The sequence below is a fragment of the Mustela lutreola genome, chromosome X (assembly GCF_030435805.1).
Source record: "Mustela lutreola isolate mMusLut2 chromosome X, mMusLut2.pri, whole genome shotgun sequence".
In the NCBI taxonomy this organism is placed as follows: Eukaryota; Metazoa; Chordata; class Mammalia; order Carnivora; family Mustelidae; genus Mustela; species Mustela lutreola.
In genome coordinates, this window is record NC_081308.1 from 50,050,417 (window position 1) to 50,062,588 (window position 12,172).

At 39.4% G+C, this 12,172-nt stretch overlaps 1 protein-coding gene across 9 annotated transcripts in view; it reads right to left on the reverse strand.

Annotated features, from left to right (window-relative positions):
* Positions 1-12,172, reverse strand: part of ARHGEF9 (Cdc42 guanine nucleotide exchange factor 9) — a 213,002-nt gene that overhangs the window by 136,204 nt on the left and 64,626 nt on the right. For 6 of the 9 annotated variants that reach the window (XM_059157426.1, XM_059157431.1, XM_059157430.1 and 3 more), the window contains exon 2: positions 10,156-10,335. The exons of the other annotated variants lie outside the window; for them this stretch is intronic. In XM_059157426.1, coding sequence (XP_059013409.1) covers positions 10,156-10,335 — 180 coding nt within the window. The remainder of the gene's footprint in view (positions 1-10,155; positions 10,336-12,172) is intronic. 9 annotated transcript variants of the gene reach the window in all.

The window sequence follows — 12,172 nt, forward strand, 5'->3', positions numbered from 1 at the left end:
TGTGCTAAGTGCTGAACAGTTACTTTTGTTCAGGGCTTAGTAAATACCTGCAAGGAGATATTAATAGCACTAGCAATGAGAAGCCATGAGGAGAGAAAAAGGTTTACCCTGACTCATAATGATATCTGTATTGATGAAAAAAAAAATCATACACACAATTATTATTTTCCAAAATTTCATACATCTCCAAGAGCATTCAGTCAATCATGGTCTTCCTCATCTCAGGTGATCAATACCACCAAGGTAGTATAGACATTGTACTAGGTCAGCACAAAGTAATCTTTAAATGAACCCAGGGATTGGATATAGAGAGAAAAACAGGCCTTGGGGCCAGATCACAGCTTTTAACTCGGGTAGCCAGTCAAATTACTGATTCATTTTATGTATCAAGAACTGGGCCTCAGGAGAAAGATCCACCACCAAGAGAATAATACAGACTCTGTTCTACTGGTGTCAGCTCTTAAATATCATTTGCCTACTGAAAAAAGCAATGTGTTTCAAGAAATTAGCTTAGATTACAGCATAAGGATTATCAGCTTTAAATGAGGAAGTAGACAAGTAGTTCAGATTTTCCTGACACATGTTGGCCAGTTCTCAGAGGGTCAGAATGATTTGGTTATCCTGCCTGGAAGCCATGGGATATACTATATGACCTTCAAGGTTGCTTTAAATTTGGGGGATTCTAAGAGAGATTTGAATTTGGAAATCCCCTGGGTCACGTAACAGCCAGATTTAAGGTATTCTTTGAGCTACAGATGTCTCCATATTTAAAAAAAAAAAAAAAAAACTTTTTAAAAAATTTTTTATTTCTTTTCAGTGTAACAGTATTCATTGGTTTTGCACCACACCCAGTGCTCCATGCAATACCTGCCCTCCATAATACCCACCACCTGGTTCCCCCAACCTCCCACTGCCCCACCCCTTCAAAACCCTCAGATTGTTTTTCAGAGTACATAGTCTCTCATGGTTCACCTCCCCTTCCAATTTCCCTCAACTCCCTTCTCCTCTCCATCTCCCTTTGTCCTCCATGTTATTTGTTATGCTCCACAAATAAGTGAAACCATATGATAATTGACTCTTTCTGCTTGACTTATTTCACTCAGTATAATCTCTTCCAACCCTGTCCATGTGGATACAAAAGTTGGGTATTCATCCTTCTGATGGAGGCATAATACTCCATAGTGTATATGGACCTCATCTTCCTTATCCATTCATCCGTTGAAGGGCATCTTGGTTCTTTCCACAGTTTGGCGACCCTGGCCATTGCTGCTATGAACATTTGTGTACAGATGGCCCTTCTTTTCACTACATCTGTATCTTTGGGATAAATACCTAGTATTGCAATTGCAGGGTCATAGGGAAGCTCTATTTTTAATTTATTGAGGAATCTCCCAAGATATGTCTCCAAAGACAAAGGAAACAAAAGCGAAAATGAACTTTTGGGACTTCATCAAGATCAAAAGCTTCTGCACAGCAAAGGAAACAGTCAACAAAACAAAGAGGCAACCCACAGAATGGGAGAAGATATTTGCAAATGACAGTACAGAAAAAAAACCCTTCTAATTAGTCAAAGGATACACTTGATGATCTCATCCAAAGCATGTGCAGTGAGAAGCCAGTAAAATGGATTATGTGACTGCATATTAAGTGTTAATAATGCCATTGGAAATTCTCCCTAGATTACAGAGATTATAGATTACAGATTACAGATAAATCTCTGTAATCTAAGAAGAAAGGACCTTCTTACTAATATCACAGATCCTGTAATGAGTCACCTCTAGAACCACAAATAAGACTTTCTACATAGATGGTTAAGGCTGAAGACCTATCTCCATTTGAAGCTTGAGTGGATAAACAAGGGCTGGCATAAATTAACTCATTACAAGAAAGCAAAACAGTGTTGCCATTAGCCTACAATGGGAGGCAGGTCCTCAAATGTTAACAGTCTTCTTAGCAGACCAAGTATATCCTTTCCTGATTGTTCAACAGCCTGGAAGGTACAGGATTAAGATTCAAGAGGGGCATAACATCACTAAAAATTGTAGATTAGGATGCACAAAAAAACCAGTCTCTCCACTGTAATAATCCTTAGCTAGTGAAGACTGACAGGACCAACATTTTCAGAATTCTAGACTCTGATCCAAAACTTATTGTAACCAGGGTTTTTCTTGATGTAAAAAGAGAAAGCTAGAATGTGATAATAGAATACAGAGGCTTTTTTTCTCATTTGACTACTATCCCCATTTCCCCAGCAGCTGAAAGGAAGGTGGTCCATATTCCTCATGCAAATTGTTGGTGCCAGACTAATGGTCTTGCCTTGCTCTTAAAATGGTATGGCTGTGTGTTTTGACCTGTTTGGCCCTGAAGGACAGACACAGTGGCTGACCTTTGCTTTGTACCCTCTCCCCCTTGTGCTAAAGTGGCTTTCTAGCCTGTGACTGCCTATATTGAAAAATTTAAAGACATACATTGCTCCTGATCACCTTGAGTTAGGCATGGCAGAAGAGGAGAACAGAGAACAGACCCAACACAGCACAAGAAGGAAGAGACTGAAGAAGACATTTATTGGGAACATAATAACTGGGAAGGGCCATTGTACATACTGAGGAAATGGGGCACAGGATACATGCATTGGACCAGATGCATGAAAAGATTGTAGGTTTGCACTTTTTGGAGGATCTGTGGGTCCCATGCAAGCAGCAAAGTAAGAAAAGAAAATTAAGGCAGAGCTGTGGGCAGCCTGGAGTAGTACTGAAGAAGTGTCCCAGCTCAGAGCTAAGCTTCAAATACCAGGACATTAGTTGTTTTTTTTGTTGTTGTTGTTTTTTCGTAGTTTAGTATTTAAAAAAAAAAAAATCTCTCAGGTCACAGGCTGACCAACAAGAAAACAGAACAGACTTTAGTGACCACACATGATAAGGAATGCAGTCTGATTTTGTTTGTTTGTTTTTAATTTATTTATTTGGTGGGGGGATAGTTTGGAGAATTCACTAAATAAATAGACAACAAGAGAACGACCAACAATAGCAAACCCTGGGGAAGGTGGAGAATCTGGTTTCTAGGGTTACCACACTATAGTGTTCAAAATGTCCAGTTTCAACAAAAAGAAATCAGAAATGCATAAAAAGCATATAAAGGTATGCAAAGAAACAGGAAATTATGGCCCATTCACAGGATAAAAAAATGATACAAATCATATCTGAGGAAGCTGAGACACTGTACTTACTAGACAAATATTTTAACTGTCTTAAAATTCAGGAGGTCTAGATATAAGTGCTGCCTTTTCCACTAACTCTGTACAATCAAGTCACTTCCATTCTCTGGATTTGTCTCCTCATAATCTATACAGTGAGGTGGTCTGGCTGATCAGTATTCACAAGCTAGGACCTGGAGAGACAATTTAGCCCATAGATGTGTTTCACTTGTCCCTCACAGTGTTTCTTCCCCCCCCCTTTTTTTTAAAGATTTTATTTATTTATTTGGCAGACAGAGATCACAAGTAGGCAGAGAGGCAGGCAGAGACAAGGAAGCAGGCTCCCTGCTGAGCAGAGAGCCCGAGGCGGGGCTCACTTCCCAGGACCCTGAGATCATGACCTAAGCTGAAGTCAGAGGTTTAACCCACTGAACCACCCAGGCACCTCCCTCACAGTGTTTCTTTTTAAAAAAAAGTCAGTCACTGGTCAACATTTTTAAAATATGGAGATTTTTTACATAAAATCCAATATTTGGATTTTCTTGAAAAAAACTGGAAGATGTCAGCCCCCTGGACTTTCCTCCCTCCTACACCCTACCTCACCAATGAGAACCATCCAAATCACTTTTGTTCACTTTAGAAGGCAGAGATTTTCCAACTGGATATAGACTCATGCATACTCTAGTCTCAGATTGTTTTACTCATGTAACCGGTCTAGACCCTACCAATATCTAAGTTGCCCACTGCTGACTAAAATGAGTCTTTCTATCTCTAAATCTGCTATTAGTATAAGTTTTCATACAAGTGACTATCTTTCCTAAAATATAGTTAAAGAGATTCTACACAATTAAAAGCCAAGTAATACTCTGAAATAGTGAGCTTCCCCACAAACAGAAGTTCTATTTGTGTGACATCTGATCTGTAAAATTGCAAGGAATGACAGTAATGAACTAATTACTTCATCCTTTCATACACTGCCCCAAGCCAGGACAGAAACCAAAGAAATCTAGAATTTGAGGAAACAAGGAAAATATATGCTGATGACATCTGAACGGGCTCTATTTTCTGACCAAAACCATGTTTTATCACATAGGCTTCACATACCACCACCAATAACAGGTTGTCATGTGCCCTGTGCACATCCTGTCCTCAAGTGGGGAGTATGTCCTCCTGAGACCATGGCCCAGAGTCAGAAACAAAGCCCTTTTTTACACAGTGACAAAGAAAAAGAGCCTGAATTATTTGAGGTTAGTGTTCAGTATGTAAAAATCCTACCCCTGTGGTAGGATTTGTAACTTCTAGGTACCATCATATCCCAGAAGCTTGCTTTCAGCTCCCAAGGGGGAAATCAGCCCAGGAAAGCAGCTAAAGATCTCAACAGTTAGATATGGGGACCAATGTTCAACAAGCAGTAATTTACTTAACCTGACCAACAGCTAGGAAGGCAAATCAACTCCTGTAGTGCTCTTGTGAAACCTTATCCCATGTTCAGAAGGGAGAAAATCTGAGAACACACACACAGAATAAAATTCAGAACAATAAGAGAGGCAGATATTTGACTTTGTAGAAGACACACACACCTAGCAATTTCCTGTAAAATAGCCAAAATGGGACCAAACTTCTTATTTATAGGTAACCAAGATATCACTGGTTACCAATTTTCACAATACTCAGTCATCCCCAATTTACAAGGAGGAAAACTGAGTTTCAAAGATATACAGGAAACTACTCAAGCTGCACATCTAATAGCACAATAGAAGCAAGAATCTGGGTTTCTTACAAAAGTAAAAATAAACTATTGAGACTTCTTCAAAATAAAAAGCTTCTGCATAACAAAGGAAACAATCAATTATAGGTAAATGGGTGATCTACCCATCTAAAGGGAATCTACAGAATGGGAGAAGATATTTTCAAATGAAATATATAATAAAGGATTAGTATCCAAAATATATAAAGAACTTATAAAACTCAATACTCAAGAACAAATAATCCAGTTAAAAAATAAAGAGAAGAAGTGGATAGACATTTTTCCAAAGAAGACATATACACGGCCAACAGATACATGAAAAGATGCTCAATATCACTGATCATCAGAGAAATACAAACAAAACTACAATGAGATAGTACCAGACACCTGTGAGAATGGATAAAATTAAAAACACAAGAAACAGATTTTGGCAAGGATGTGGAGAAAGTGGAACCCCCTTGCATTGTTGGTAGGAATGTAAACTGGTACAGCCATTCTGGAAAACAGTATGGAGGTTTCTTAAAAAGTTCATAATAGAACTACCCTAAAATCCAGCAAATGCACTACTAGCTATTTACCCAATGGATACAAAACTACTGATTGAAAGGAATACATGTATCCTGATGTTTATAGCAGCATGTTCAAAAATAGCTGAACTATAGAGAGAGCCCAAATGTCCATCAACTGATGAATAGATAAAGAGGATGCAGGGAGAGGGTGCGTGGGTGGCCCATTCAGTTAAATGTCAGTCTTCAGCTCAGGTCATGATGCCTGGGTCGTGGAATCAAGCCCTCTGTTGGGCTCCCTGCTTGGTGGGGAGTCTGCTGCTCTCTCTCCCTCTGCCTGCCATTCCCCCTGCTTGTGCTGTCTCTCTCTGTGTAAAATAAATAAATAAATAAGAGGATGGGGGTGTGTGTGAATAATGGAAAACTACTCACCCATAAAAAAGAGTGAAATCTTGCCATTTGCAATGACATGGATAGGGCTAGAGAGTATTATGCTACATGAAATAAATCAGTCAGAGAAAGACAAATAACATGATTTTATTAGTAAGTTGAATTTAAGAAACAAATGAACATGGGGTAAAAAAAAGAGAAGAAAGTCAAAAAACAGTCTCTTAACTATAGAGAAAGAACTGATAGCTACAGAAGGGGAGGTGGGTGAGAGGATGGGTTAAATAGTTTATGGGTATTAAGGAGTTCACTTGTGATGAGCAGTGGATCTTGTATATAAGTGATGAATCACTAAATTCTACATCTGAAACTAATATTGCACTACATTTTAACTAGCTGGGGAAAAAAGAATCTGGCTTTCTTAGATTGCACACTAGATTTTAATCTGCTTAATGAAAGGTAGGGCTACCTTAGGGGCACCTGGGTGGCTCAGTCGGTTAAGCAGCTGCCTTTGGCTCAGGTCATAAATCTCAGGGTCCTGAGATTGTGTTCTATCTTGCTGTCAAATAAATAAATAAAATCTTAAAAAAAAAAAAAAAAAGGTAGGGCTAGTTGGACAGAACTAAGTACCCTTGATTATTCATCCTAGGACTGGGATGCTCACACAACAATGGGACTTCCAGGAGGGGAATGGGGATTCTACAGTGACCAAGTTGGTTCAAAGATCTACAAAGATGTCCAGCTGGTATGGAATTCAGAAGAAAGTGTTTTACCACCTACTATACTTTCTTGTTATATGCCAAATAACCTAGGGATAGTGTTTTCAAGGAGCTACTGAATCTCAGCTTCCAGTGAGTCTGAATAAAGCAGACAACTGTCCCATAACATGAAAGTTACAGTATCCCAGGAAATCACCCATCTACCTACCAACTACATCAACATTAACGAAGATTCAATAGTTCGGTATGATTCCTCTCAATGTCCTATCTAGACATGTTGGAGCTTGAATAAATTCTAGAAAGTGCTTCAGAGATGGAGTAAATAAAAGCCCATGATCATATACCAAACGGTTGGGAGAGCCATGACTAGAACTCAGGCCTCTTATTTCTTAATATTTTTACTACCATTTCTATAAGACCATTCTACCCTCAATGAAAATCAATGTAGAATAATGGAGATAGTGATTTTATTTTAAAAATATCGACTAGGAAGAAGTCTACATAACCTCCATCATTTAATACCTTGTATATCACAGAATCTTACCAGAAATGTAAACCTAAACATAAATACTCATTAAGGAGAATTGAAGTTCTACCTGTGAGATAATATTCATATCATTCATGCAACAGCCTGACTCCATTTCTTTTTACTGATGATACCAGAACAGTGGGCCACTAAGGTTCTATGGTACTCCCCTGGAGAGATGAAAAGACCATTCAACTATTGTTAAGCAAAAAGGTTCACAATGATCTAATGTTCATTCTGAAAACAATCTCAGGCAACATGAAATGCTATCTTAGTTTCTCAAAGAATAAACATTATTATAGTAGACAGAATATTTGATCTCTAATTTATAATTTTGGCCCTATCATTAATGGTCCTGGTCTATTATCACAGTCCTCAGTCTACACTTGTGTTATTTAATACAGTAGCAACTAGCCACATGTGGCTAATGAACCCATGAAATGTCACTAATATTAATGAAAATCTGTTGTCAGTATAGAATACACTCCAGATTTCAAATACTTAGAAAAATATATTTATTAATAATGTTCATAATGATAATATATGATGTTCTATGATAATATTTTAGATACATTGGGCTAAGAAAAATATATTAAAATTAATTTCACCTATAATTTTTTTTACTTTATTTTTTTACTATGGCCATTAGAAAAATTTAAATTATATTTGTAGCTTGCATTTGTGGCTCACATTATATTTCTACTGGACTGTGCTAGTATAGACCAGTGGTTCCTAACATCAAAGATTCTGATTTAACTAGCTTGGAGCCTGAGTATTGGTTTTTTTAAGCTGCCCAAGTGATTTATTTCATCATGTAGCCAAGACTGAAAACCACTAGGCTAGACTCCATACCATGCATGCCTGAGTCAGCCAGTAGTTTTCTCAAAGGTCAGCTTCAGCCCATGCTAGTGGCTGCTGGAACCGTGTGCTTAGAGATACACTTGTCCTGACCTTGCATGTAAAAGCATAAATGTCAGTTCATTAGTAAGCCAAAGCCTGGCTTTGCCATTTGCCTCTCTGAGTCATTCTGCTTTGCTCAATCATTTTGCCCCATCCCTTGATTTACTGTTTATTATAAAAATGATATTTTGGGGTACTTGGGTGGCTCAGTTAGTTAAGCATCTACCTTTGGCTCAGGTAATGATCCCAGGGTCCTAGGATCCCCGATGAGTGGGGAGCCTTGTTCTCCTTCTCCCTCTGTTGCTTTCTCTGCCTGTGCTCTCTCTTTCAAATAAATAATTTTTTTCAAATGACATTCCACAGAAAGTGAAATACATTTGGATTGGAATGACAGTTTAGTCCTCCATTTAAAGAAGGATCTGTTAGCCCAAGATACACAAGCTGTTTCTTTATAGGACCTCACACTCATCCCAAAGGGCCATGGTTACTGATGTGTTCTTTCTGACTACCCCTGAGACCAATTCATCAAGCAGCAAGGCTGAGCTAAGACAGAGATAACATTTGAAGACTCAGATGGAAGATGCCACATAAGTAAAGGAAAAAGGACTGGATATTTCATTAGGAGATTCCCAGGACAGAAGATGATGAGAAATCATTTTGTCCATCCCTCTGCTTCTAAGTACTGTCCTCATCTAAATCATTCTAACCAGATAACAGTATTTCTTGGGTTTACAGTCCTCCAAGGAAAGAGGTCTCATTTAACCATTAAGTCCAGCCTTGATACATATACCTTTTGGGACTAATAAAGTAGTGGTGGTAATAATGAGCAAGTTACTATTTGCCAAGTACCCAGTGTGCGACAAGCACTATGCTAAGTACTTTACTCCCCTATGTGATCTCATTTAATCATCATAAAAAGTCTGTTATCCCTGTTCTTCAGATGAAGAAATCAAGGTTCAGGGAATTAAGTCTTGCCAAAAACCAAGGAGTTGGGAAGTAGGAAAGGTGATATTGCCTTTCAGGTTCTCTGATTTCAAATAATCTGCTCCTTCACTCATGTCACAATATCATCATTGTAGTCTTGAGGCCCTTCATCTTCCAAGAGCCCAAACTACTCTCATCTTTTGTTTGACATCAGGTATCCTACAGAAGATACTAACAAAAGATGATAGATATGGTAAAGATGATCATAAGACATCCTGATGTAGCTTGGGTACTTGTACTGCTACAAAGTTGTTTCCATGTGCATGATCTCATTCATTGTGATATCCACTGGGATTAAAGAACTATCAACACCATTTTGTGGGTGGGGAAAATCAGAGCTCACAAATACCAAAGAACAGATTCTAGCTCATAATTCGTAAGAGCTGGGATGCCAGGCCAGTGCTCTTACCCTGTAGTATCTTGCCAATTGGTGACCTAGAGGAAACAGAAACTGCTAAGGAGCCCTTTCTCAAGAGCCTGTTCCATTAAAGGCCAGGTTCTTCATGGCACAATGTCAAAAGGGCCAAGGTCTTTTAAGCACTATCAAGTTGCCTGCTTCCCACCCTCAATACATTTTAGATCCCAGACACCTGACTCAATGTAAAATCTGCAATCAGTAAACTGTAGCCTCTGAGAGGGTAGGGAGCCAACAGTCTTATATTAACAGCTGAAGACAACACATGGGGGTATTCACACTTCCCTAAATAAGAAAAAGAAGGCAAAGGAGGCAGAGGGGAGTGAGAAGGGAGGGGAAGGGAAGAGAGAGATCTATAAAAAGAAAGAACAAAAGAGGGGAGACAAGGAAAATAATAAAAGCAGAAAGGAAGAGAGATAAAAAATGTAAGTTCACAGCAATATAGGGTTAAAAGAGTCTTCAAAAACCAACCAGACCAAAAGGGAAGTGATTTGTACAAAGTCACAACAGGTAGGAGGCAGGAGACAGACAAATATGGGGATTGTTAAAATAATCAAAGAGAAAAAAAGAAAATAATTCAAAATTAGAGGGGAAAGATTAAAGGAGGCCCATGTCTTGGGTAAAAGACCAAAAAAGGGAAAGGAAATGTGAGAGGAGGCACCAGGAGAGAAATGAGAAGAACAAAGGCTGGAGAGGGGAAAGTCAAGGGTAGGTAGCCAAGGAGACAGGAGAAGAAAGTGAAGGCTGAAGAGAGAGGAGAGTGAAGGCTGACACTCACCCTCACAAAGCTGGCAGGAAACCATCCCTCCTCATCGTCGATCTGGCCCCACCACCAATCCTTGTTGGAAGCATCCAAGACTTTGATGACGTCGCCAGCCTTAAATGCCAACTCCCGGTTGGCCATGGTGACGTGATCCCATACTGCCTCAGCACTAACGATGGAATCTCCAGTGATCAGCTTAGGAGACAAAATGAGAATGTGTTCAGTCCACACAGCTAGCTACCTTACCTGCCCCTTACCCCACCCACAGAACTCTAGTAGTTATGGAAATACTGACATACTGGTGGTGAAGGGTTGGGGAAAGGGAGATGGCACTAGGAGCACAAGCTCCACTGGACCACAAGACAAACAATACTTGTCAACTCTCCATTAGCCAGTGGGTGGAATGGCCCAGAATGTGAATATGGACTACACAGGCCTCATGTTTTTATTCCTACTCATGAGCATTTTCCCCAGAGAAAAAAAGAAAGTTCAGTGCCAGGAATGGGTGAAGAGGTTGAAATCAAAGGCCAAAATGAAACTCAAACATATTTGCTCTAAATTTCCTGTGTTCTCCCCCTTGTCCTTCTCCTCCTTGGAACTGACCAATTGAGAGCTGGTGGTACATTATTGAACACCACTGTACCCCACCCTCAAGGGGTTACAGACCATGGCATTCCTCACACACAATGGACTCCAGTCCTGCAGTGTCCTGTTCTCACCCACACATGATGCCATCCAGAGAGGTCATGGGTATGAAAGAATATGACTTTCTGTGATGCCTTGCTTCCAAGAAACTCAACCTTGTCACAAATTCACTCAGTGATTTGTTACCACCACTCTATGAGATAAATAAGGAGTCTAGATTGAATCCTGCATTTGATGGATGGCATAATTGAGCCAACAGTGAATTTAAGGGGAGAGTTCATGATCACCCAGCAAGGCAGGGGCTGTGCAAAGATCTTAACCCTGGTCATTAAAGTCTGTGACAAGTGGGACTGGGCTACAGCAAACAACAGGAAGACATCTATCCCATTACCACATCACACACACACACACACACACACACACACACGAACTCATAACACTTGTCTAAGCACAGTGATAGTGATGAAGATGGAGGAAGAGTCTGCCTCTATTTCTGGCTGCCATCCTGATCCCTGTGTTGTTTGTTCTTTTTCCCCAACTGGTTCCAACCTATACAGGCCATCAATCTTCCTGACATTCGGAGAAACAGATCCCAGGACAAAGAACATATGGCTTGTCAAGGCAAAAGATTCAAGAACTCTTTCTCTAGCACTAAATTTCTGAACATGTTCTCTAGAAGTCAATTTTTCTATCAGTCTGCTTTGAGGAAGAACTGATTCCCCAAGGTAACTGTAGCTCCACAAGACCAAAGACAAAACAGTTCAAACAACAGAGAAAGAATATGAAGCATGCAACTGGAGGATAACCCATGGTTATGAAATTAACACATTACATACATATGAAAACACACTCACGTACTGATCTTTTGACTTAGTTAAGTAATTATGTTGGTTAGGTAAGGCATACTGGGAGCTCCTCAGCACAGATGCAAATGAGATTTCCAATGGGGTCTTTTATAACACTATCTTTCAAGTATCTCATCCTTTACTATTTATAAAGTATTTTCATATCTACTTCACCACTTGATCCTTACTGAATGACTAGGCCTCACTATTACCCCTATTTTAAAGATAAGGAAACTAAAAGGCTCAGATAGGTGACCTGTCCTTTGTTCAATCATACAAGTAATAAATTATGGAGCCTGGCCTTCTGATTGCATGTGTTCTAATACCCATGATACCATACTATCAATGCTACAGGGAACTCCTAGAACTCCATCCATAATATCAGAAACCAGATGACTCCTATTTGTAAAGAACTACAAAGAGAGAGATATGGACAGCCACCTTTAGTCACCAATTGTCCTGCCTATGAAATGTTTTGTTTTGTTTTGTTTTGTTTTATGATGAACCTGCTTTCTTCCAATTGCACTAAAATTTAATTTGTT